Raw genomic sequence first — 27,714 nt, 5'->3', positions numbered from 1 at the left:
GGCAACAGGAACATGTGTATGACAATGAACCACTTATATTAGGCTCTGAGGTATTCAATAGAGTTTCTTATGATTGATAGTTATTCCAATTGCAGTGGAAAGCCACCAAGCTTTGACTGCTATAGCCAAAACTACCTACTGCGCATTTTCAGCTGTTTCTGTTTAGTGTGGATATCTAATGTGGCTGAAAAGTGCTGCTGATTAACTTTAAGCCTGTGATTCCCCTTATAATGATAGTGAGGACTGCATTCAAATTAAAGCAATACTGCTTCTGCTCTGAAATTAATTTAGTTTATTATTCTATTTAATCCTAGAAATGGGAGATCAACTACATAGTGTTTTTTGTAGTTGTCGTTTTTTTCTGAGGTGGCAATTTTTATTCTGCCAAAGTTGTCTTCTGCATAGCAGTCATCAGTATATTAAAAGACTGTGCAGCTTTTGGTATTTGTTCAGACTCCTGGAGCTGTGAGGCCACCTCTGTGCCACCTGCTCCCAGACAGCTTTCATTTGGTGCAGGATCAACTGAGAGCAGGGACAGGAGTGAGGTGGGACTCGGGAAGGAGGGAGCTGTCTGCCTGGCTGGCGTTTGTGCAGGGCTGCCCCGGAGTAGTTCTGCTCCTGCTCCCCTAGCTCCTACAGAGGGTTGCTCAAGGCAGAAATCCGTTTCAAATCTGAATGTGTGGATTTAGTACTGTGGAGACTTGGCAGGAATCAGCAGGGTGGTGGTTTTACATTGATGTTGCTCTGACAGGTCGTCTTTTTAGCAAATTACATCACTGTTGCTCTGGCCCCTGCCGTCTCACCCTTTTGCCTTTCACACACAATTTGATCAGATTTAGCCCTTGTTTCTTCCAGTGCTGGCCTTGTTATAAATGCTAAGCTGCCAGTGTTGTAAAGAGTCATGGTAGGTTGAGGATGAGCAAACATCCAGAGCAAGATTACTAAATAAAGCTCTTTAAATTCATGTAACCTTTGAAGCTTGTGCTGGCTGTCAGCAGGCAAATCTTGAGGCTGGATGAGCCTCCATTCCACTTATGTTGGAAAATTTTGCAGTTAAAAACATTGCTCTTTTTTGTTTCATTTTAGCGTTCCCTGAATGTTCTCTGTTCCTCGCATTTGTATATAAATGGTAATGTCAGGCTTTAGAGCTGTGTGTTTATAGGCTATTGGTTGTAGGCAGCGTTTTATTCTCATGCTCCATACAGAAGTCTTAGAATAAAGTTAGAGCCCCAGATCATTGCAGCTGGCCTTTGTGTACAGATAGGCAATTACAAAAATTACATGGGGAGGGAAATAATATTGTATTGTGCTGTCACAGTACATTGCACTGTTTGTCCCTCAAAGATCTCAGAGAGTGAGCAAGCTGCTCTTCCTCCCATGTTGCACAGCATCCCCCTAGGAAACTGTGCAGCTTCTGGGCAGTGCTGGGAGTTAGGCTGTGACAGAGAAGGAAATAGATGCTTGGTCTCCCTGCCCTGGGCCAGTCTTTTCAGAAGTTTGTTGGTGCAGATGTCTCCTCTCCTCTCCTCTCCTCTCCTCTCCTCTCCTCTCCTCTCCTCTCCTCTCCTCTCCTCTCCTCTCCTCTCCTCTCCTCTCCTCTCCTCTCCTCTCCTCTCCTCTCCTCTCCTCTCCTCTCCTCTCCTCTCCTCTCCTCTCCTCTCCTCTCCTCTCCTCTCCTCTCCTCTCCTCTCCTCTCCTCTCCTCTCCTCTCCTCTCCTCTCCTCTCCTCTCCTCTCCTCTCCTCTCCTCTCCTCTCCTCTCCTCTCCTCTCCTCTCCTCTCCTCTCCTCTCCTCTCCTCTCCTCTCCTCTCCTCTCCTCTCCTCTCCTCTCCTCTCCTCTCCTCTCCTCTCCTCTCCTCTCCTCTCCTCTCCTCTCCTCTCCTCTCCTCTCCTCTCCTCTCCTCTCCTCTCCTCTCCTCTCCTCTCCTCTCCTCTCCTCTCCTCTCCTCTCCTCTCCTCTCCTCTCCTCTCCTCTCCTCTCCTCTCCTCTCCTCTCCTCTCCTCTCCTCTCCTCTCCTCTCCTCTCCTCTCCTCTCCTCTCCTCTCCTCTCCTCTCCTCTCCTCTCCTCTCCTCTCCTCTCCTCTCCTCTCCTCTCCTCTCCTCTCCTCTCCTCTCCTCTCCTCTCCTCTCCTCTCCTCTCCTCTCCTCTCCTCTCCTCTCCTCTCCTCTCCTCTCCTCTCCTCTCCTCTCCTCTCCTCTCCTCTCCTCTCCTCTCCTCTCCTCTCCTCTCCTCTCCTCTCCTCTCCTCTCCTCTCCTCTCCTCTCCTCTCCTCTCCTCTCCTCTCCTCTCCTCTCCTCTCCTCTCCTCTCCTCTCCTCTCCTCTCCTCTCCTCTCCTCTCCTCTCCTCTCCTCTCCTCTCCTCTCCTCTCCTCTCCTCTCCTCTCCTCTCCTCTCCTCTCCTCTCCTCTCCTCTCCTCTCCTCTCCTCTCCTCTCCTCTCCTCTCCTCTCCTCTCCTCTCCTCTCCTCTCCTCTCCTCTCCTCTCCTCTCCTCTCCTCTCCTCTCCTCTCCTCTCCTCTCCTCTCCTCTCCTCTCCTCTCCTCTCCTCTCCTCTGTGTATGCATGTTGTTCCATGTTTGTATGGACTTTTATAGGAATTACAGATTGAAACAGGAAATGTTTCTGTGTGTATGCACTATTCTCACACATCAAGTATCCAGAAGTACAGTAGCACATATTTTTTCTCACAGTCATCTATGCTTACAGTGTTTCAAAGAATATTCCAAAATATCTTGGCACAGACAAAGCGAAGCTGTTTGCAAGATCCCTAGCTGTGGAACAACAAAGGCTACATTCTGAACACACATCACACATGACTTTAATAAAAGTCTTAAACAAAAATCAGATAATGTATTTAGAAAATTTAATTTCTCTATTTATGATGCTACTCACATGAAAGGAAGTAGGTGCCCCCTTATGCCTCCTTTCCAGTGTCTTTTTCTCCAGTTCTGCTCACTTCTTCATGTTTTGAATTAGAACATACAAAAATGTGTGCTTAAATACAAATAAATACATTTTAAAGCCACGGGCCAGTAATTTAGGACCAACTCAAATTGCAGTACCTAATTTCAAAAGGTCTCGGTGTCCAGAAACCAGTGAGTACAAGCACATATAAGGTGCCTCTCATGGAGCATTCGGAAGTTTGAAACATGTAAAATCATAAACCTCCTATCAGTACATGTGGCAAAAAGGATGTGGTAAATCACAGAACTTACCCTGGCTAGTATAGACCCAGCCATCTCATTAACTTCATGTCAAAAAACATTCCTCGGTTTCCAGTTCGGACCAGTTTTAGTTTTATGCTATTTGTACTGTCATAGAGCAAAATAATGTTGACATCCTTGAAATTCCTGGTTGCTTTTTCTCAAATTTATGGTTTGGGTTATTCTTTAATTAGACCATGCCCATATGATCCAAGGCACATGGACAGAGAGGACAAATCCCATCACATGGGTGTTGAGGAAAGAAAGCACATTCTGCAAAAAAAAGCTTAATGCAGATCTATAGTTTGTACAGGTTTTTAGCAGAATGATGTGGCTAAATCTCTTGGTTAGGTTTGGAAAACCCTGGTCTCCTCAATCTTGCTTGCAAAAAGCTTGGCGACCCAGTTTTCTTTTTTACTTTTTGGGGTTTTAGTAATTTTTAGACTTGAAACATGCAAGAGACTGCAGAAGTATACTACCACTGGATACAATAGGTTTGTGCCTGCGAGGAGGAATAGCTCACTCCTATTCTGTGCTGTGCTGAGAAGGATTGTGGTGGCAACTGCAAATCCATCCAGTTGTAGCAGAAAGAAAGAGACACACTAAAATTCATAAAAAGATCTGTCTGGACAACACTTCACTAGTTAAGTGCTAAGTTATTATTATTATTTATTATTTATTTCCTCGTCTATTTTTTCCTTGTACTCAACAAGCAGGAAATATCTTCGTTATTTCATTATAGGAGTGAGATAAATGTATTCCCTGCAGTGTTTGAAATTTTAATAATCCATAATAAATAAAATCATATCTAATAGCATAACTGCTTTCAATTGGCAATGTGATCTAGATGCATTGCAATGGCAGAAACATAAATAGTTGCAGCCTCTGAAAGCCTACTTCCTATTTGCTAAATATACTTGGCTTGCTTTAAATTCCTTTGTGTGCAGTCATTAATACAATCCTCTTTGACAGCATTTAATTAAAGTGCTTTTCTCTATTAAATTCATTAAAACTTTTTTTTTCTTTATATACAACTGTTTCCCAGACACTGAATGTTAAGGACCTGTAGGCCTCTCTTCAAATAACTTCTCTCTCCTTGTTGTAAATTGTTAATTAAATTTAACTTAGACTGTTTAAAGATGGCTTGGAAAAGAAAGCCAGATTTCAGTATATGGTCTCAATCATGTCTGATCTTTTTTAACACAATTTTTTCCATGTAGCTATAGGCTGCACGTTATATTGTTTATGAATGTTGCTGTACATTGAAGCTGGAACCAAGCAAAGAAATATCCTAAAAAGCCTCATTCCCATCTCACTTCAAAAATCTGCATCTTTTTTTTTTGTGCACTTTTGTGGCCTAAGAGTATGTGCATGGAGGAGTAAGGAAGGAGGAGCTGTTTAGTATTAATAGATTATTGACAGTTTAATGTCTTGGCACCTAGACAGCCCATAAGGTATAATAAACAGGAAGCTGTCTGATGTGAGAGCAGTCAATAGTGTATTCAATCAGAACCTTTCAGTTAATTGCTGGTTGACCTCAGAGATTTCCTTTAAGTGAAACTGTCCTTTGCTCAGATCTCATCTGGTTTTCAGGGTTTAATTTGAGAATGCCCTTTCCATATGGTAGCTTATACATACGTTCCTGGTTGGATTTTTGCTTTGCTCCCATGCACGGCATCGCAAGAGCCAGCGTCTGCGTGGAGCTACACAGTACACGTGGCTGCACGTTGCGTGTGTGCAACCCCTCTGAGTGCTGAGAGCATGGTGGGAGGCAGCAGTGGTGCCAGGGCCGTCGCAGTCCCAGTGCCTGGCTCACCACATCCCCACAGGAGTGTGCAGGGGCCATGCCAGGCTCTGGTAGGAGCTCCCTGCTGCCTGGTGAGGCTGGTGGCACGCAGGTGGCACCCCACGGCCTGGGGCTGGGGCCAGTGGGGCCAGGTTGGCTGCCCTCTCAGCCCTGGCTGTACCCAGCACGGAGCTGGACTGCCAGCAGACATGAACACCACAGTTAAGGCAGGCAGGTTGGTAAACTGATGGCAGGGGCATTTTCAAAGCAGCTGAGCTGTTTCCCAGTGTTTTGGGTAGAGCTTGGCACAGCTTGGTGGCTGGGTGTGCACGGCGGTGTTAGGAGACCTGGCCTGACCTGTGCAGGTGAGCTGTGCCACAGCCCCAGGAGAGGGCTGGCACCACTGCAGGTGAGCCATGGGCTCACATTCCCCAGGTTCTCTGTGCAAGTGCAAAACAAGGCTCCTTTGTAGTTGGTTACCCTAATTTCTCCACTTAGCCATTCTAATTTTTTCAGACTACGTATCTTGATGAGATCTAGATAAGCTACAAAGGCAAGCAGGCAGGAAACTGCATGGGCAGTCCCTGACCCTGGCTAGCTGGAAACCATCTGCTTATTTGGGGAGAGAGCCTACATGATAATCTTTCCTAGCAAGTATGCTGTGTTTGGGTTTTTCTTCATTTCCCTCCAACTCTTGACTTCAAGTGTGTGTGTTTTCCTGAAGTGAGATGAGGGAGGGTCAACTGCAGCAGCCCTTGTTGGCAGCAGAGGGGTTTGGGTTTGCCAGTGGCAGCAAGTACAGCCCCATGAAGGAAATGCTTTTTTACCAGACCTGGTTTAATTTACGTTTCATTTAGTCAGGAGACATTTTATTGTCTCTAGATCTTGCAGTGATTTTGTCTTTTAGCCACTTATCATGCATTCAGACTGTGGTTTGCTGAAAGGAGTATTATTACTTTTAATCTCTAATTTTGCCCTGGGTTTCATTCATTTCTGTGGTTGTCTTTGTCCATCGGCACAGAACAAACTGCTTATGGCTTTTAATGGTCTGATTAGCACTGGGGAAGCATTGCTGACTTGGAGTAATATTCCTGCTGCTATCCCCTGGTTTAGATGAGATCAGGCTTCAGAATGCCATATTGCTCTATTTGGGATTCATTTGAGTCCAGTCTGGTTCCCAGACTGAGGTAGGTTGTAAATTTCTTGGATTCAAGAGTGTCGGAAAAGTGAGGGGGAATAGTCTTGCTGACACCTTTTCCTGGGGTGTTTGAATGATGAGAAAGGATTTGATCCGTTCCTTCTGGAGAGAATGGAACAAAATATGGTGAGATGGACCAAAACTAAGGATGAGTTCCCACATAAATGTGTGTTCCTTTGGCCATCAGCTGTAACGTGCACTCTTTGTGCTGAGAAGACTCCAGCCAGAGTATATTCAAAGGTACTTTATGGCTTTTATCAGACTTACTGACCAAGCTGCTAATTCCATAGATGAAATTACTCCCACATGCAATAAAAACTGTAAGCTGTATTGGATTTTGAGATATGAAAGATTCACATCCAGTTCCCTTTATAAACTGTGTTACATTTCATTCCTTCCCATCAGTACTGCCCTTTGTAATTGTGACCGCAAAGTTCATAGGTAGGTAGATGGCTGTGAGCCTCTGGTACTTGGGTGGTACAGCCCAGAACTATGTAAGTGCTTGAGCTAAGTTTAAGAGGTTGCTGACATTTTTGAAATATTGAAAGAAAAAAATATGTTGGTGCTTTTAAAATTGTTATTTTCAGTTAAAATAGGAAAAAAAAAAAAAAAAAAAGGTTTGTAGCAGTTTAGAGCAACATAACACTTTAAAGGAAAATAGAAAGGAAGAATTTGAAGGGCAAAAGTTACTCTGAATAAAAGCTGCCAGATTTTGCTCTTTCATGAAAAATGCCGAAATGACTGCTTGAACTTTGTCAGAATATTTCCCCCTTCCCCAGGCAAATGTCTCAGAAAAGTAGACTTTATTTAAGCAATACTTTGATGTCACTCAGTCAAAATGTTTGAAACAAGATTTTTGACTGAAAAATGCTACATAATTCTAATCTTAATGAAGAGAAGAATGGCGTTTTGCATTTCTAGCAAAAGGCTGGGGCTCCTTACACACAGACCTATACAAGATGCAGGCTTGTGTTAAGTTTGATCTTTCCGCCACAATTAGGTGTGTGTAGCCAAGCAAGGGCTGGGCTGTCAGCAGAGCTCTCCCCAGCAGGCAATGGAAAAGCCAGAGATGGCTACAACACAATGTGTTTTTCTGTTTTGTCCTATTACAACCTTGCTGGCTATATAGTAAACTATTTTGTTAAAAATGAACAAGTACCTTTTATTTTCCAACTGCATATATTTTCTAGTACTGTGAAGATAAACTGCAGGTGCTGCTGGTAGGAGACTTTCCATAAAACCTTTTTTCTTCCAGCATCCATAACCCACAAAATATAGGCACAGGTCAGAGTAGCGAGCTGTCAGAAGCAGTTATGCCAGCACAGCTTCCTCACTCTCCTAGACGTACCCACCTTTAGCAGAGTGTTATCAGGAAGACAAAGAATTTCAGATCTAATTCTCCAAGGCCTCCTGTCCTCAGTGCCCTAATCTATGGGGCAGAGTGTACTTTGGTCATTTGATTTTTATTTACCCAGTTTCAAGCTAAGGGTATAATAAAGCACATTACGCCCGTTGCATGTGTGGTAATGCTGGGTATTTTGCCTTTTACCATGGTAGTTGATTATAATGCACTTTTTAAGACTTACTTTCTAAAAAAAGGAATATTTATACTTTTATGTGTTTGATTCACACAGTATAGTTTGCTCAAGTCCTGTTATTAAGTACATTGGTGGTTAAGTCTAGAAAGCAAAAAACATGCTGAGTAGTGTTTTATCAGCACAAATCTATTATTTTCACTAACCATAACAGTCAGGTTCTCCTGACTTGTAACTGCCCCCATTGTAAAAATTAACAGTACAGTCGGGTATTCCTGGAACCCCAAATAGCCATCTGCGAGGACCTAAAACAGTTTGATGGGACAAATAATTAACTGTCCCTCCAGAACCCAGTGTCTAATCCAAACATATCCTTCCTGAAATAATTCAGTGCCTACTCCCGATCTGAGTAACTGGAAACAGCATGATTATAGTGGCGCCATTCATGCCACCACAGTTAGGGGTTTAGAGATTGACCCTAAGGATTGCTGTAAATTGGGGCTTCTTAGAGAAGATCTCGCTCAGACTACCTGCAAATGCTCCTCTGATTTTTCAGATGAAAAGGAGAACATGTGTAGTGTTAATTAAAAAAGAAAATGCAGAGGATACCAAAGTATTTTGTCTGAAGTAAAGCAAACCAAAAAGCCTTTTGTTACTTCCTTAGTTCCTGTGGCATTGTGCCAGCTCTTCGTTAGGATTAGCAGGGTTGGGACAGGGAAATTCAAGATCAATCTGAAATTTTTGGCAGACCCTCCCTTCTGCTGCACCAAGCTTAGGCTCCATTTGGAGGCTGCCAAGCTGGGCTCTGCATGCAGTAGCACCCCAGTGAGCCTTGCTTGGGCTGCAAGAGAAAGCAGGGAAGTGCCAAGTCAGAGGCCCACAAAGCTCGCAGTTGTGTTCTGAAGAAGATAAGGGTTAGCTGGAAGGGTCTGGGGCCCTCAGTGCACATACACTTGCATTCAAAGTCCCTCTTGGGTGGGACGCCAGTTAGGGTCACCATGTAGAAGAGCATTGCAAACCTTTATGGGGCTGTTGCGTTTTCTCTTGTGGGGTGATGAGGCCTTGCTACTGCAAGAGAAGTTCTGCTGGCTTATTTAAGGCCAGCAGAGTCCTGCCTGCCTGCTGGGGGATGCAGCAAGCCAGCCCCCGTGCCAGCTGTGCTGGCCATGCCCCATTCCCAGACAATGGAGCCATCCATCACTGATGCCTTCAGGAGAGAGTCTGCAGAGGCGTTGTGCAACGCTTCCTGGACACATTGGCCTCTCTGTCACCAGCACCCTGGCTTGTGCCAGCAGAAGCCGGACTGAAGCCGTCCGGTTGCGTATTTATACAGTAGGTATGTGCTGGCTCCACCTGTGGGCTAAATACTATTTGTTTACAACACTTCCGGGCTGCAGCTAGATACTTGAGAAAGGGATGGATATTCACTACTGCACAGTTACTATGCAGTAAAGCTAAGAATCTGGCTTAAACCAGCCAAAGATGGGAAATGCAGAGCTAATCCACTAACGTTCATCAGCATGAGCTCATTTATGCTAGCCCATAAAATCAGCCAGTTCTCAGGCACTTGCACAGCAATTAAAGTTGTGCCTGTGTTTTTGTGGGAAGAGTTGTGTTAGCGTTCGAGAGAGAACAGTTACCCCAGGAAACACCGGGACATTGCTCTGCATTGTCAGAGTTTTGTGATTTATTTTTTTAACATTATACAGACAAAATAGTGGCTATTGTGTAGGCACGTGCTGTCTATTAGCAGAGATCAGGAAAGGGAAATAAACCACGCATTACTGAAGAATAAGATCATGATTGCGGTCAAGTGATGGCAGAATTTTTTTTTCTCTTTGTCAAGCTGATTTGTAAACATTCTTCAAACAACTGTGCAGACAGCAGCTCCACAGCTCCGGGAAAGAAAAGCAAAGATGAGAACAGATTCCTACGCACAGATGTTTTACAGTAACCTGAAGACCTGTCCAAAAGTTATCTGGTCATCACTGTGAGCTATGCTGCACATTCAGCCTCTTAGCAGCGCATTGTAATCAGGCTGTAATTTATGTTTTATCTCCAGTGATGATAGCTCTTAAAAATGTTTTGTGGTGTATTTGCTCTTTGATGCATGCTAAGCTCCTGGTAGCATTAAAGGGAGCAGTGTGTGTGTGGGGGGGATGCAGGGAGCAGACACCTTCCCTCCCGCCTGTAAGTCAAGATTAATTGCATTGTGCAAATGCTTATGCTGTCATTTTTGTGTGGTGGCAAATGCGATGCACGACTGAAAGTTGAGCTATTTTTTCAAATTTTCATTTCTTTGTTATCTCTTTTGACTCTTTTTGACCGTTTTTGATAGTTTGATCCCAGAGGAGAATTGCAGGGTTGCACTATTTCAGAGACAGGGTATTTGTTCAGTGCTTGCCATGTTTTCAGATCACTGTACTTCCTGCCCTTAAGCAACACGACCGCCGTAAAGCAAAGAGAAGCATGTGGAGAGTGTGCTCCAAAGATGTTGAAATGAATCGCTTCAACCAGCTCACATTCCAGTCTGGAAGACAAACTTGCCTTTGAGTTTGAATTCCCTGTGGCACTCATTTCTTTCTTCAGATTTCCTCCTTATTCCCCTTTTTGCATGTCTCAGAGAAAGAATTGTACCTCAGAGCTGGGAGATTTAGGACATAGGGTTTGTCTGATCCAATATTCTGACTCCAGTGGTGGTCAGTAGCAGATGAACAGTGACAGGAAAGACCTGAATATTCAGGGATTTTTTAATTTTTTTTTTTACTGTGTGAATGCTTTGTCTCTGCAGCTAAAGAGGACCCAGGGCACCTGGGTTACAAGCTGTTCTAGCCAACAGCTCGTAAAGATTTGGTCCGGCTTGCATGAGATGAGACACATCATATCACAAGCATGTATTATAATTATCTGTAATAATGGTGTTTACCCTTGTGAAGCAATTACTAAACTGCATTGGAAAATGCACAGGATGTGTTGTTAGTATTTGAGTTACAAAATTAAAAGAAGCTCGGACTGAAGTTAGATGAAAGTGAACATATTTATCCATGTCAGACTTCCTACCATTTTGCACGCTCATATTGATTTCTTTTGACACGGTCTTCTTTTATTGAGTACCATATATATTTTTTCAAATCCCTTACTGATAACAGTACCTGCTACGGGCAATTGTAAAAGGAAACTAAAGTATATTAAACCTGCCTGAAGTCAAAATGTAATCTAACACCTGTAGTCTGCAATTTGTCATCACTTCATAGATACTTTTTCTTTTTTAATAACAGTTTTGGATTTTCCTGAGTTTTGACCTTAGGATACTGTATAATCCAAGAAAAGCAAGGAAACTAAACCACAGTCTTTAACACAGCTTTATGATGTCAAGGTGTGAAATCACCACTGTGAGAACGAGCCCAACGAAAATACTTCATTTGGGGCTCAGACTAGTGTTGCAACGTTTACCTAAATTAATATATTTTTGCAAGGGAAAAAAAAAAAAAAAAAAAAAAGTAGTCTAACAACCACATTTTTTAAAGGAAAGAAATGAACACAGGTGCAAGTTGTAACTTCTGCTACAGTTTCTTGTACAGACATTCCTAGTAAACCTCTAAAGTGTCTTGGCACAGTGATTGTATCTAATTAATGCTCTTGTCAGTGTGACCCCCGGCCTGGGAGGCTGTCAGGGTGTAACCTTGTTTATTGCAGCAGTTTGTTCTGTTCTGTTCTTGCACATTTTCGTATAGGAAGATAAACTGCCAAAGACTGGGGGTAACGGGTGTAAGGTTGTTTGTTTGAATAGATAATCTCCCACAGATTATTTCTGTAAAATCTGCTCTGAGGGACAGACAGTACATCCTTCTAGTGTAAGGTTTCTTTGAAAGGTGATGGAGGTTGTCTCTTAAGTAAACTCTTAGCATGATGGCCAGGGACTCACAGAGCTGCCTTGGAGCTCTCGGCTTGCAAAGGTAAAGTGTTGCAAATTCCATCTGCAGGTCTCAGCAAAGTGTAGCTGGACACCTTGTTTTGGCTCGTCCCCTACACTCTCTGTGACTGTAGCAAGTCATTGGGAAGGAGCTTTTCCAAAGGGCTTGCTTGCACGGCCAAATACGTAGTGAAGCCGTTTTTGCTCTGAGTCCAATTGGTGGCAAATCCTGCTGACTAGTTGTGTATGCTTGTAAGGGATGTATAGGGTGGCTGGTGCTAGATGTACCAAAAAGATGTACTGAACCCATGTTTTGCAGTGTGGGCATTCTTTCTGGCCCTTATTTCGGGCTCCTTAAGCTGGCTAAAACCGTACTCTCTTTGGCATGAAAGTCTTTTGGTGTGATATAACAGTGTCATGGTTGGCTGTGAGAGTGATGTACATGTGGAGGGAAGATGAAAAGGTAGCCTGAAGTGCAGTGTCTGTTGCTAAAGCACAATCTCATCTTCCAAGAATTTTACATTTTTGATGTTTTTAATACTAAGGGACACCTCATCATCTCAGCAAAACCTGTTGGAAAGGAGCTCACATGGCTAATCCTGTCTGCAAAAGGAACAAGAGAAACGCAGCACGAAAAAAAAAGAATTTGGGGTTACCGTGTAGAAATGCAGTTCCTGTTTCTAATCTGCTGCAACGGCTGCACAGGCAACAAAACGTGGCATTTCATGGAGTGAGTGTCATTAGCTGGTGCCTTGCTGGCTGAGGGTGCATGAAGGCGTGTGTGCGCCCTGCTCCAGCATCCTGCTTGGCCCCCTTTAGTGTCTCACCTTGTTCACGTCTGGGTTGAGCTAGAAAGTGGGTGAAGATGTAAGTGAACACCAGTGGGATAGTGAATCCAGCCAGAATTAAATACAGGGCAGAAAAGAGACTTCGATGACGTGGTGTTTGTTCAGTTTGGGTTCACTCACCTCTTTTCTGCAGAACATGGCTGTCTCAGGCTGCTGAAGTCAGGTTTCTGTTGCAGACATGGGGAGTGGATACATGCGAAGCCGTGCGGTGATCCCTTCCCCCCAATAATACTTGGCTTTGGATTCTAGAAAGACCACAAACCCTTAGCTTATTACAAGTAATCCCGATCACTGCCATAATGATACACTACATTATATACTCTCCTAAACTTAATCATTCAATATCTCACTTCCTTCCCTGTAGGCATGTACTATTATATTTTACACATGGCTTCCAGCTGGTTTTCATTGTGGCCTTCAAATCATATTTCAGTACAGTGTGATTTAAGACCAGTCATTTTATCTTTTAAAGTCAACTTCCATCATATTAGTTTTCTTGCAAGTTTTCTGCCAGGGCTGGTTAATTTGTTTGAAAAAATGAGTTTGTCTATGAGGTTAAAATCTACCTGAATGAAACTTCATATAGCAACATCTTTCATACCCGCTCTGTTCTGAAACGCTGAGAACGCAGTGATGCCTGTAGAGTTTAAAAATGAAATCTCTGGAAGGGATGGAAAAAATAAGTCCTGTGGGCATGGAAGGAAATCTATATCTTCACATTTGATTCAAAAGTAGATGGGGAGATGGTGAGGAGGGGGGGGGGTTGGGAGGGAAGGGCGGGGGAAGTCAGCTCCAGATGGTGGTGGCTGGGGAGCAGGAGGCTGCCCCACCTGTGGCCAGGGAGCAATGGGGAAGGGCACGGGTGGACAGAAAGCAGAGGTGGGATGGCAGGAGCCCATGAAGGATTTTTCAGTGAGCGGAACAGATGGGTGAGCTGAACTTGGCAGCAGAGTGGGATGAGGAGAAGGCAGCCCTGGGGCTGCGCTGGGGAAGGCACAGAGGTGGGAGAGGTGAGTGGGAAAGGGGACAGGGGGAGCCTACGCCGATGTGTGCCCCTTGTGAGCCCCGTGCCAGCTATCCTTGGGAAAAGGAAAGCTGCATCTGGCCATCATTTTTGTACCTTCTCTTTGAAGCCCCACTATATGCAGGGTGCTTAGTGGTAGGTTCAGACCATAATTTGGGAGGCTTTAGCTGCACTGGTAAATGTGCTACAGCCTGTACTCTAAGCACAAAAGAATCAACGGGGTTTCCTTTTTTTTGCAGTAGAGCACCAGAACAGCGCTGACCCAAAATACAGAGTGTATGGCAGGGTGTGTACAACAGTGTGTGAAGTCAGTGGAAATTTGACTTGTGGATTTAAGAATGTAATAATGGCCCCAAAATCTGAAAATCTGAAACCACCAAAAATGGTCAGTTTCCTTCATGGGGATGTGGCATGCAGAGCCAGACATGAAAGAAGCAAATTGACTAAATCAGTGCATTTTACAAATGCAGTTGAAAGCAAACATTTAACATAAAGGTAATTTGGATTTCATATTATATCATGTGCCTCAACCGTTGATCTATTTTGCATAGAAAAGTATGCACTTTTGTACTAAATGGCCCATATTATTGAAAAGAAGTACAAAACTAGTCACAGCCTAAATCTGAAGGAAGGTCTGTGCGTTTATACATCTGTGTGTGTGTATATGGATAATGTCTTATCATTGAAATCCATTGTTAGTGCCATTAGAAATCTGGAGCAAGCCCATAGAAGTCAGTGAAAACATGAGATTTATGTGGTGCAAGAGTAGCTTCAGAGTTCCGTGTTATTTAAGAAAACAGTAAGGCAAATAAGCCACCTTTTTTTTTCTTTTACTATTTTTTTTCTTTTTCTATTTTTTTTTTACATTGATATCCTCTGCATTATGTATTTTTCTCTTTGGAAAAGGCTAGAGAGGTCACTCCAGAGAAGGAAGGGTTAAGTAAAATTATTCTTTCCCTCCTGCTCTCGGCCCTCTTTGGTTGATTGCTTTATAGATGCTGTAGGCATCTCTTCATCTCCTTCAAATTAAACATTTTACTGCTGCTGATTTTTGGATTTTTTTTCATCATTATATTTGATTGGAAGTCTTGTAACATTTTTCAGGCTGGATCATTTCTCATGCTATTTGTCAACTGAAAGGGGAAAAAAAAATGACTTTCAACTCCAACAAGAATGAACTGAGTAATTCACACTCTTTCTGGATGTGTTTCTATCTGTGTTAGCTGCTACTTGAATTCAGCTCCTGATCAGCAATGCTACATGAGGTTTTTCATATGACACTGGCTGTAAATTCACTGGCAGTTCACGGTGTTAAATCCTTTTCTTTTTGGCTGCTCTCGGCCTTATGGTGTCAGGAGATAGGACCAGAGGGCTCAACATTGGAGATAATGTAGGTCGCGGCTGTGGTACAAATTTATGGGGCTGGGTCCTCAGCTAGTGTCAGCGAGCCCAGCTCTGCTGCATTCAATGCTCCCTGCTGATGCTGGTACAGATCTCACCCTCATCTGTAATGCCTCTAGTCGAAATCGTCACTCTTTCTCCTTGAAAACAATCCATGGACAAAAAAGAAATGCTCAAAGAGCAACCGAGCCATTCAGTTCATTGGAACATTCTGCTCTTTTATTACATGAGATGTAGTAAACCATAAAACAGAATACCCGGCATTTCCATTTGAGTTCCTCCTCTCCCCCAGTGCAGCTTGCTTAGCTCCATTTCGTTACACCTGGAGTGGTTATGTGCTTGGGAGGCACGTGAATCCATGGACACTGGAACACAGCTGCAGTTCTGCTCAGCAGCACATCCTCATAGTTGTTCAGACCTGCCTGGCACTGCTGGCAGCACCTGCTTTTATGTGACTGTGGAGCTGCCGGGAGCTGCGTCCTCGTTTGGATGTGTTCTGCCGCTTGGATGAGCGCTGCTCCGTGGCCGCAGCAGTGGCTTGTGCTGCAGTCATCAGGACATGCAGTTGACTCCACACACGTGCGCTCTCGCCTGTACCTGCTGTTCATGGAAACACCATGTCTCTCATACTGGTGTTGAGCATCAGCTGGAGACATTTTTTGCCTGCCAAGTGCCTCCTGCTGCCACAAGGCACAGGCAGGAGGAACATAATCCCTCTTCTGGGCTGCGAGTCGTGTTGTTTTCGCAGCATCTCCTCCAGGTCCGGCTCTGCGGCCAAACTTAGGCAGTGGGCAGCTGTTGGGGACTTTCATATTCTCTTCAAAAACTGTGATGTGGAGATTGCTAGTATCATAAAGTATTATGACAGCAGCATTTGGTGAAGAAAATGAATAAAAGGCTCTTTAGCACAGAGACATTTTATTTATTTGCACGTATTCCACAGTGAACTTCCTCTTGCATGAATAACTCTGATAGAGTACAGTTTTACTAGGGGTTCAGTATGTGTGTAAAATTCAGTGCTAGGTCTCAACAAATTTCCATTATTTTTTTTTTTCTCTCCCCTTTAGAGAGCTTTAATGTAGGGTTGATTTTCTTGATGGTATGGTTTGCAGCAAAAGCATTTTCTTCTTTGGGTGAAGAGCCAGAATTCACTCTTACTTGTGGAAGAAAATATTTATCCATATTGATTTTGTTAGCTCTGTAGTGTTGAGTTCTAATAATTATTTCCCTGCATCTGACGAAACCTCTGGGCAAATAGAGTCTTCAATCCTGTAGGGGACTTTTGCTGGTAATCTCTCTTGTATAGATTTGGTTTTAAAGAAAGCATATGTAGTTCCTCTGTATTTCTAGCAGTTTAGAGCAAGTGTTTTTGTTTTGTTTTGTTTTCCTGAAAAAAGGGCTGCATAAGGCCCTTTCTTAGCCATTTTAAGTGGCTGTTAGGAAGATTAAGAGCTACATGTGCTTTCTTTAAACTTTCCGAAAAGGAGATACTGCTGGTGAAAATCTGTTACAAGACTGGAAAATGTTTGCCCAGAGGCTTTCTCAGAGTGGAGGGATATAATTATTTGAACTCTTCAACTAGTGAAATTAATACAGATGTAAAACAGAGAAATCTTTACAAGAGGTGCATTTAAGCCAGATTTGATTAAAAACAACAACAAACACTGATCTGTCTGTGATGTCACTCTTGATAGACGGAAATCTTATCAAATCTCTGGACTTCTATTAATATATATATTATTTTTTTTTCCATAAAAGAGCGGTGATGGATTTTTAATGACAAATCATTATTCACAATAAAGTTGCGCCTCACAGTCTCGCATTTGATTAGGTCTGTATGGTACTTGTCATATTGTAGAAATGGTGTCTCTAGCCTAAAAAGACAAGAGGAAACAATGAAGGGGCAGAAGAGGAGCAAAGAGGGACAATGACTTGTCAGAGATGGGACAACTGGCCAGTTGTGACAAAGAGACTACAACACATTTTGACTTAATTTTGGTTTTGGCTCTATTTCTTTTTATTACCTAGGTTTTGTATTTATTATTTACTTTGTATTTGTATGTCTATTTTTGCCTACATTGTTTGTCTTTTATATTGCTTTCTCCTTTCAGCCTGTAGTTACTGGTACAGCTGTGTTAACGGTAAGAAAGCTAGTGGGAAATGATTAGTACTTTTCTTCATAAATACAAGTTAGACCCCATGTAGTATCTCAAGCACCAAGGGGGTCACTGTGTACATGAAATATTTGTCTATTTAATCTTATAGGTGCTGCACAGACAGCAGTCCCAGCCTGCAAAGGAGAATTCCCCACCTAGAGAAGAGGCTCCTCCTCCACCCGCTGAGGACAGTTGTGCCAAAAAGCCAAGATCCCGTACCAAGATATCCTTGGAAGCTCTAGGTATCCTTCAAAGCTTTATCCACGATGTAGGTCTCTACCCGGATCAGGAAGCCATTCATACCCTGTCTGCTCAGCTGGATCTCCCCAAACACACCATCATCAAATTCTTCCAGAACCAACGTTACCATGTAAAGCACCACGGGAAGCTAAAAGAACATTTGGGAACAGTGGTTGACGTGGCAGAGTACAAGGATGAGGAGCTGCTGACGGAGTCGGAGGAGAATGACAGCGAGGAGGGTTCTGAGGAAATGTACAAAGTGGAGCCCGAGGAAGAGAACCCCGACAAAAACAAGGCAGCTCCAGTGGACATCGACCAGAGATAATGTGAGATAGGAAAACAGAAAGCAATACATTGATCCAAGGATTTATTTTTTTCTTTTTACTTTTTGTTTGTTTCTGTTGCGCATGATCCATGTGCAAACTGAATGAATTCAGCATTGCCCAATCAGACATCGCCTTGACACAGACACTTGAGTGTTACACTTCCTACATGTGACTGAAGTAATCATTGTAATCACATAGGATTATGCCTTCATTAATCTTGCACTTATGAAAGGGACATCTAGCAAGTAAATGGGAAGAAAAAGTCCTATGAAATCAATGAAGGAAAATTTACAACTTTGTGTGTGTATATATATATTTACATAAAATATATATATATTAAAATTGCATGGGACGGAACTTTGCAGCCTGAAAGTATAGACTGTGAAATGAGTTCTTTAAAGATGAGACTTGTTTATGTATTAAAACCACTTCACAATGAGTTGCTTTGGCTTTTTGATAAACTGCCGCCTGCTCTCAGGGTGTGGTGACTATTTTTGAATTTCTATTTATTTTCTATGTTTATCCCTGATTATTTTTTTTATTATTATTATTATATGGCTTCCTATCTGGCAACTTGATGGATAATTTTTGAGGTATGTATTTAAAGACGTAAATCAACACTGCCAAAAAAAGAGGAAAAATGAGAGAAAATGGAAAAACAAATCAGGGCACCTTAAAAAGAAAACTAGTAAGTTAAAGTACTTTAAACAAAATGCACACTTAAAAGGATACAGCATGTTCCACTCTCCACAGTCCTTTCTGTAGTGAACAGATGAATTTTCATGGGAGTAAGAATGACTAAAACTGTAATTCAGTGCATAGAAGACTTGTCCGCTAATGAGGTCTTTATAGAAAGAGAAGAAAAATAATGTGTTGAGATTTGATGTATGGAATTCATACTATGAACCACATTTTACTGTGGATTTTATTTACCTGTTCTCTGTTTCAGATCTTAAAATTTATAAGCTTCCTTCTCGTTGCTTTTTGTTTTTACTAAGGTGAAACACACACACACACACAAGTGTAAAGTTACATTGGGACATGGAATACCACAATCCCAACAATCCTGTCCAGGTAAATTGCTGAGAGAGAAAGGGTTTGCATTGGTGATTTCCCATTCACCCTCTTCTCCAGCTTCCCCGTGTTTCTATTTTAGCTGGGCTTCCTCTGTGTCGCGCATTTGTGCCAGTGAAATGAAGTGTTTTCAGCCACGGGTCTCCCAAGCTGCAGCCCACCTCCAGCGCAGAGCACCCGAGGCATGAGTGCTTTCCAGCCTCCCTGCTGCGGGGGCACGAGGCCCTTCACAACCAGTTACCCACTTGTCAAAGGGTTTTGCAGCTACCTAACTAGCAACTACGTTACATAAAGCAGAACTAATACTGACTGACTCTTCAATGGTGTGAGCACTAAAGCTGCAATCTACTATAGTTTCCACCTGTTTTGAAGCATCTTGTCGCCAGAGACACCAAGTAGTATTTACTTTTCACTTCTGTGCAAGGATTTCTAAGAAGAGACCTCACCTTTGCTACTGTTGCAGCTGGATTGATTTCAGATGCCTGTTCAAATTGCAATCATAACTGTACCAACAAGGTTTCTAGGTTGATTTTTTTTTTCCTTCACAGGGGTTTTCATGTAACCTTGACAAAGACCTCATGCAATATCACTTTGAAAGTTATTTTCTGTTTACTACACCAGGCAATGTAATATAACTGTTAATACTATTTATATATTTGAAAGGTATAAAAGGTAGGAGTTAAAAATTAAAAACAAACCTCTATGTGTAGATATTTACTCAGAACAGACAATATACAGGGAGAAGGCGTTGCAATACAAGCTAATTCTAGCTGCTCAGTAACCTCTGGAATTTTTAAGGGTTTTTTTCAAAACTAATGTTTGAAACATAAGAGTATCTCTGCATAAATTTCATACACCTTTGGAAGATGATGGTGGGTTGCTTACTTAACACCCCTTTTGGTCTTCATCCTTTATTTCTGTAGTATGCTGCAGCTTTAATCAGCGTTTCAATGGTTGCTGCTTTATGTTTCTCTCAGAGCTACTCTTTCAAAACTGTCTTCTTATCCTGTAGCTGAAATCACTCCATACATTTGAAAGGAAACTGAATTTTGCCAAGCTTTGTTAGGTTGTTCATCTGATGATGGCATCAACATTTAGTATCTTTTACACTTCAACCAAAAATTTTATTAGGTATTTTTTCAATGCTGAGTCTTGCCTTTTTATTTTAAATTTCACTGCCAATTTTGCAGTGGTTCTAAGTGAATCTGTGGGCATTTTAGCCTGTGGTCTTGCCAGAACTTTGCGAATTACAATGCATATATGTCTATTTATTCAATATCCATCATATAATATCTATTTGGAGAAAGAAACTTTTCTTGTAGTGCCTCTTAACAAAGCACAATTTTCCGCCTTTTTTTTTGTGAAATAAAAAAAAAATGAATTGTGTTTTATTGCGGTATCAACAATGTGAATAAGGATTAACATATTGTAAATGTTCTTTTTTTCCATGTAAATCAACTTTATCTTTGTTATCACTAAGTGATAATTAATTTTTAACTTATGTGCATTGTTAGGCTGTTAGAATTTTTTGGTTGTTGAAATAAAACGCATTCAATAAATGACTTAATTTGTCAAGTAATTTACGGGGCTTTTTTTTTTTTTTTTTTTTTTTTCTCCCCTGAGTTCAAGAGGAATGAGGTCTGCAAAATGGGAGGGAAGAAACATTTGCATATTGGAAAAAGTGCTATTATTGGCATTTGAAAGACCTCCGTGAGCCCACGTGGGTCAGCACCGTTGACAAATTCCTATCACGCAAGGTCAACTGGCCGTGTTACTTGATTCTTATGTACATGTATATACACACGCAGAGAGTCTCCTATGGGATCTCAAAGAGGGTGTGGGTGCTGTCAGCCTGTTGAAGAACACGCTCAAAAAACACCCATAAAGATCCACTTCCAGTCTGCTGTCTCTTGCTGGTAGAAATTTTCTGTTTATAATTAAAAAGCCACAAATGACTGCGTGTCAGGAAACTCTTGGAGCACACATGTCCATGGTTAATGGACATAATAAAAGGCTTTATTATATTTATAGCAAGGCATCCTACTGAGTGTCTAGAGGAATGCCGGAAGGATTGATGTATCTGAGAAATGTGTGAAATGATTTTGGGAAGAATACAGATAAATGGAAAAAACTGCTCAAAATTCTTAAGCTAACAAAGTGGTGACTGCATGGATTCAATCCTAGCAGACAGAGCATACACTGCACATCAGAGTTGAGTTGTCTAGGAATTGAGGTAAAGCAATTTTAAAAAGTATTTTATATTTTGCTGTAGTTGCAATGCAGTTCTTCTTAAGGCACATTTACATCCTATATAAAGTATCTGTTTGCTCCATTGAGAAACAAATAATGGGGGGAGGAAGGTGTTAATAACCACATCTTTTGGTATCTAGCCACCTGCTCATCACTTGAATTAAATTTGAGACCAAATAAAATCAAATGTCTGTCCACTCAGGGAATGGCTCAGCACTCAGAAGCTGTGCACAACTGCATTTGGCCACGTGCAGCGTGCTGGAATGCACAGCTGTTCTCCCTACATCTGAAAGGGTCTACTAAGCAGGAAAAGGCAGATTTAACAAAACATCTCCTTGCCAGAGATGCGGCCTGTTTGTACCAGCTAATGTCCATACTGCAGAACACCGTGAGCCTGGCACTGGTGAGCTACTTTTGTTCTGAACTGCTGGCGAAGTCCCAGTGTGTGAGGCAGGAAGGTTAGGGTGGGTTTCCACAGGCCTCAGTGGGTGTGAGAGGTGGCAGAGAGAATGAACCAGCCTTTGAAAATGCCCGTGCCCCAGGCAGGCACTGTGAAGATGTCAATGGTGTTGGATTAGGTGCCCTTTTCTGCTTTCCAGTGGGGCAAGAAACAAAAGGATTAGCAACTCTCACTTTGCTGATAGACAATTTTATTCATGCACTCTGTGTGTGTGTGTGTCTTTCTCTAAATATTATTTTAATTGGGGGGAAAAATCCTTTAAACATATGGGTTCTTCTTCCAAACCGTAAAAAAAATCATTTAATAGCTACTATAGCAGAAATATTTCTATTAATGCTTCTACTTCTCTATACTTTACATGCTGCTGCTCCTATCTGTTTTTCATGTTTTAGTCATCCGGACATATGTATTTCCAATTTCAAACCTGTGTGAGTGAAAAATAAACATTTTAAGATTAGTTTAAAATGTTTTTAAGATTATGAACATACTGTCTATTGCCTGAAGTTCATTGTTGCTTAGATAAAAGTAGCTATTCAATCTCTTCCCACTTAGTAACCAATTATTTGCACTAGATTAAACGGATTAGAATCCTCCATTGATGAAATTTTGTTTCTATCCCCAACCTGTTAAACATGCAAGGATAAAAGCTAGATATATTTGACAGTGAGCAAATGGCATCTTAAAATCATAAACGAGTCATTACAAAAAAACTCCACTTACACTATGAAATGCAGTGATTAATTAAAGATGCAGTTTTAACTTATTTATAGCCATTAAAAAAACATACCAGTTTTAACACAAAATAACACAAGCCAAGTCATCCAGGGGAGAGATGCTGGCAGCCTGAGAGTTGGAGAGCAGGCAATGTGACAAAGCCAACAGGGAGCAGCAAATGCAGGCCACCCTTGAAACCTTTGCGCAAGTTCAAAGAAGGCTGGAAAGGGTGGCTCTGGTGCCCCTGTCACATGTCCATCTTTTTGCTCATATACAGACAGCTCAGAAGTGTGAAAGCCCCATCTCACTGCAATAGCAGGAAACCTGCATGCTCATGCCTTGGCTGCAGTGCAGACAGCGGGGAGCTTGCCAACCAGAGAGTGTGCTGTGGGTGAGTCAGCCCTACCTCAGTCAAAAAGATGATCTGGGTGAGGTAGTGACAGCAGCAGTTCAAACAGTTTTGTGCTGACTTCCCCCCCTCCCGAAAACAGTGATTACTGATGGCCAAATGCTGGACTTGCTTGACTAGTAGGTGTGGTTCACTGGAGCCAGAAGAAATAAGGCAGTGGGGAAAGGATAAAGCCTCACTGCTATGCCAGAGTGTGGAAGGCTGCTCCACTGCTGAGCAGCTTACCTCTGTTGGGTCCTGGTCCCCAGCCCTGTCCGCAAGGCAAGGCACAGCACATCCCCTCTGTCCCATGTTGGTTGCTCAGGCACTACATTTACTTCCTCCTAAGAGGAATGGCATAACTTACTCTTCAGTAGGGGGTCTGGTCTTGATTTGAAGACCTCAAGAACTAGAAAATCTACTGCTGCCCTCAGTAGTCAGTTTGAATGGTGGTTTTCCTCCCTGCTAAATCTGTACCATATTCTAATGGGAATTTGTCTGGCTTTCCCTTCCAGTCTTTATTTTTTTGGTTAGGCTTTTATCTTCTGTGTAAAAGTCCCAGGTATTGAAGGGTGTTTTTTGTTTGTTTGTTTGTTTGTTTGTTTGTTTGTTTTTCTGACTTGAGGCCTTAGTGCTCAACTGAAGCTAGCTGTGACTATTTCAAGGAAAAATCCACTTCTGCTGATGACAGAGTTCACCCTTCTATTCCTTTTAACAGGAGGAGGGGGTTCTTTTGATGAAAAGGCTACTTGCTGCTACTGAGACATTACCTATCACTGTTCGTTATAGTTTCACTCTGCAAATATGCTACGTATGTGTAGCATTTAATCTCAGTAAGTCTGAGAGACAACTTAATGGGGTCAAGAACTCTGATGAAATGTTCTCAGAAAGGAACTTTACTTTTGTGACCAACCTTAATCAACAGTTGTTGCATTCAGTAGCAAATTCTCACCAAACGAGATATGAGAGTGGCACAGGGTGGGTTAGGATTTCTTTACCATGAGGTGAAAGTGCATCCAATGCTTATCACCATCTCAGCTACTTCTCACCAGGGATGCCCAGAAGTGTCCAGCATGTGCTTCCCCTCCAGGGAAGAACAAGATGGAGCCGATGGGTCTCACTGACATGAAGGGAACTCTTGCAAGTAAAGGGGAGTAGAATGGGGCCAGCAAACACAGTCCTCTGCCACTGGCTTCAGCCATCAGTTTCACAAGCTGAAGGAGTCTCCTCTGTTTGTATTTAAAGGCTATTTTTCTCCCCTATTTGTATTTAAAGGCTGTTGCGGAATATCACTCCCTTAATGGCGCTATTTTCACAAGTTATTTAGCATTATTTGTTCTGTGTCAACATTGTCCTTTCATTTACTTTTCCACACCCAGTGTCCCCTCCTGACCTCTGGGCCACCCATCACATTCATAGACAGCAGCCGCACCTCCTGCGAGCCCTGCCGCGCTATGGCTGTGCCCAGCCGGTTGGCACCTTCACCCAGCACTCCTGGAGAGTCACCCAGCTGCAGGGCTGTCACTCACGTCGGGATCGCTCTCGGCCAAGGCAAGGCCAGGCACAGCTGGTGCCTTGGCAGTGCCCTCAGCCCCTCACGCTGCCCTGCCCCGCTGCTGCACTCTTCATCGAGGAGCCATGGAAGTAGGGAGCGGGGTGGGAGGTAGATGCTGTGGCGGCCATTTTGTCACCCCTGGTGGCCATTTTAGGTCGTCATGGTGCCCTATGCTGCCCCTGGGCAGGGCGATGGCGTACCCTGGCCCTGTCCTACTGAGTGCTCCGATGGGCCCTGGCAGCGTGCTTCAAAGGCAGAGCCCATCCCTAGAAGTGCTTGCAGCTGCCCCAGTAGTGAATGGCTGGGACAGGATCCAGCAGGAAGGCAAGTCTGTCTCTGGCTCTTAGAAAACCTCTTTGGCACATGAGGGAGAAAACAAAATGCCCTGTGTGAGTGAGGTAATGAAAGGCCATGATAATAGCTACTAGCAGGGGAAATGTGTTAATCACAACTGATGTGGAAGGTAGTGGGAGTAACTTCTCCCTCAACGCACGGAGATGACAAAACTCAGGCTGTGCGTATCTGTAGTATAGCATATCTGGGCAAATGGCATCGTTCAGCCCTACCTGAGCATTGGCGCTGCTTACCCTGGCCAGGGACTGTGGCTGCTCACACCTCTCTGTCTGAGGCTGGAAATAGTTTTTTTTTCCAGCAGTTTCCGTGCGGGAAAACGAGCAGGATTACAGCACTGGCAGCAATAAGCACACCTGTGCCAACCTGCGCAGCCCTCAGTTTTGCCCTGGCTTGGGGACATTTGCCACCAAAGTGTCATGCTACAGAGACAATAAATAGGCCTCGTGCCTTAAATGTTGTCCTTTTAATCATCCCTTACCCACCTTGATACACCTGGGCCGCTTGGGAGTGCTCAAAAAAAGCACTTGGGGAGCACCTGCTCTCATAACCTTGCAAGACTCACGGGGATTTGGCATGTGAAATTTTAGTGGGTGTTTTTGTTTCTTTGGCTGACTTCTGTCACTGTGTACAGTTACAGGCATGTCTTTGGCTTTGAAGAGACCCTTGGCTGTTCTAGTTCCTTTTGTGTTTAATCTCAAAGGCATTGGGATCTTTCTTGCTGTCATGTTGCCTCTAAAAATGTGTGCATGGCTGTTGGGTGGATGTTGGCTTCATAATTGATGGACACGGTCTTGGCAATATCCTTTTTAAGCACCATTCCTTGTCATATAAATATCATCTATCAGTGCCCATTGTCTTTATAGCGATCTTGAGCAAACAGTTTTATTTCCAATGAAGACATCACACATTGATCTAAACAGTCATCTGTAATGGATCAATTTACATTAGGAGAGCAGTATTGTAGCATTGCTGTTCATTATATTGAAAGAAGTATATGTTTAGTTACAGGCTAAAATCAATTAAACATCCCTCTGCCTTTTGCTGTGAGAAAGTCAACAAGCCAGTCTGTCTTGGACAATTACCCATCTACAGCTCCTTAAAAAAAAAAGGCTTCCAGCATCATCCCTGTCCTTGTAGTTCTCAGTTTCTTCTTCAAGGACCTATTCTGCAATGATTTGCTTATTTTGCAGTCTGGTAAAACGCTCTCAGCTAAAATGCATAATGAGAGAAATGAACACGGTCTTGCTGCTGCTGTTTTGGAGGAATCTTTCTCAGGGCCGTACAGAGTCACGCATCCAAAAGGGAAGCCTGCACGTTCACCAGAAGGCTGTCTGTTAACACGTGATGGTATACGTGGGAGATGCTGAAAAATGTAGATGCTGCTGTTTGTATCTTCATGGGTGAGATCAGTATCTCTAAGTGGCCCTAATTTCAGGGGAGGAGAAAAGGAGGAATTGGGAGGAGGGGAAGGATTTGTACGATGCTGTACTATTTCTTGCTAGGCTGTAGGAGAGAAGACTGCAAAGAGTGCTGATGTCTTTCTGACAAAGGGAACGTTGTTTCAGTTAGTGATGTAGCTGCAGAGGGAGAAGGAACCTGCAATTTCAAAAGCAAAACACATCGGGGAACTGCCGGGCAATTCAATGGGATTTGAGGTGCCCGCTGGCCTCTGCCTGCCAGCAGCAACCATCAGAGCTCTCAGGGCTGGGGGGAGCCCGTGGGAGGCCCTTGTGGTCGTGCTGGGCAGGCCAAGCCTTGCCACAGCCATGCCGGGTGAGTGTAAAGCAGGATTTTTTTTGTCTTTTCCTTGTGCAAGCAAGAGATAAAAGTGATCAGCAGGGGTGGGCTCTTACCTTGCATTAAGAATCCCCTCAGGTCTGTGCTAAGGAGGGTTTGTCCAGCCTTCCTGTTTTATATACCTATACATATAGCTCACTGTTTGGCTTGAGACTTTGCCCACTCTATCTCTACCAGACAGGCCACGCCAGCCCTTGTTGTACTCTTTCATTACATGCACAAAACACTGATGCAATGCTAATAATAATAATGAGAGGGAAGGAATAGCAGATATTACAGAGCATATTAAGAAATTGATCTTATTTTTGCTTTTGAATAAAGAAGCAGATATCAAAGCAGCTGAAGCCATTCAGTTAATTGGTTTTTGGCTCTCCTGAGTGATTATATCTGCCCTGGTTCCACCAAGTTCAGCAGGTCTCATGCTGGTCAATTAGCCTTTGGCATTCAGGAAAGGAAATGCTTCATTCAGGTTTTCTCAGAGCCTGTTTCTGTAGCATAAGGTGGGCTTGGCAGTGCAGGAACTGAGGAGAGCTCTCGTCCTACCCCTGCCCTTGCCCTGGCACCAGAGGGCATTTTTGCCCGTGCCCCTGCCCTCTGAAGAGGTGGATGCTGTTCGGGGGAAGAATCTGCCCCAGGACCTGGACCACAGGAAGACAGCCAGAATGAGAGGGGTTTTGGAGGACCACAGACGTTTCCTCCTGAGTGATCTTCACTGGAGGCCTGTGTCTCCGCGGGCTGAGCACACGATGGGCTGAGCTCCCTGGCTGTTCTGGCAGCACTGATGGACGCCTGGTGCTGGTCGTGGGCAGCCTGCAGGCTCTCCCGGTGCTATGGCTCTGATGCCTTCAGCATTACCAGGGCTGAGTGGAGTGGAGCAGCTGACGCCATTTAGTGGCTTTTCCTGCCAAATGCTCGGTCCTGCCTTCACCGCTATGGCTTGCCAAAGGGCTCCAACACTTGCATTGCTGTGATGCAGACCCTGTAATAATAGTTGGTTACATCCAGAGAATTCAGTTCAGATTTTAAAACCTCATCAAATAGTTAATGACTGACTATTTCAACACAGCAGTTTCTTCAAGACTTGGGAGAGAAGAGAGGGGGAGATGGAAAAGTTATTCATGTCCCATCTGTCTGGAACGCTTGTCCCCTCCCTCCCACCCACTGAGTCACTTCCTCCCTTTATATCTCACTTAAAATTTTTCCTTTCCCCTTTAGCTTATGATTAACAGGCACTCACCCTCTGCAAATTGTTTTTTTTTTTTTCCTTTTTTCTTTTTTCCCCCCGATGCAATGTTTGTTAAGGTTCTGTGGATAAGTAGAGCATATTGTCTTGCAAATAGATGCACGGAGTGAAATGCAGTATATGCTGCATGTGGCCATGTAAATGAATGTATCAACTACTGCAACATCTTGTTGGTGCTCCAGCCTTCCCACCTGAGCCAAGGAACTCACAATACACCGCGATGGTGATTTTGTCCCTGTTGCTCAAAG

At 43.2% G+C, this 27,714-nt stretch overlaps 1 protein-coding gene and 1 long non-coding RNA gene across 6 annotated transcripts in view; one reads left to right on the top strand and one right to left on the bottom strand.

Moving 5' to 3' along the window:
• SATB2 (SATB homeobox 2) overlaps nucleotides 1-20,267 on the top strand; it is a 135,427-nt gene extending 115,160 nt beyond the window's left edge. For all 5 annotated transcript variants that reach the window (XM_027461509.3, XM_072041355.1, XM_072041354.1 and 2 more), the window contains one exon: nucleotides 17,175-20,267. In XM_027461509.3, coding sequence (XP_027317310.1) covers nucleotides 17,175-17,630 — 456 coding nt within the window. In that variant the 3' untranslated portion in view covers nucleotides 17,631-20,267. The remainder of the gene's footprint in view (nucleotides 1-17,174) is intronic.
• An 87-nt stretch (nucleotides 20,268-20,354) lies between these two features.
• Nucleotides 20,355-27,596, bottom strand: LOC119717516 (uncharacterized). Its single transcript, XR_005267208.2, has 3 exons — nucleotides 27,461-27,596; nucleotides 23,950-27,202; nucleotides 20,355-21,839 (listed from the first exon to the last, which is right to left on the bottom strand). It is a non-coding gene; the product is annotated as an uncharacterized lncRNA (long non-coding RNA).
• Nucleotides 27,597-27,714: the final 118 nt, after the last annotated feature.

The sequence above is a fragment of the Anas platyrhynchos genome, chromosome 7 (genome assembly GCF_047663525.1).
Source record: "Anas platyrhynchos isolate ZD024472 breed Pekin duck chromosome 7, IASCAAS_PekinDuck_T2T, whole genome shotgun sequence".
NCBI lineage: Eukaryota > Metazoa > Chordata > Aves > Anseriformes > Anatidae > Anas > Anas platyrhynchos.
Note: the sequence above shows the minus strand (reverse complement) of the source record. Positions and strands in the feature narration are given on the sequence as shown.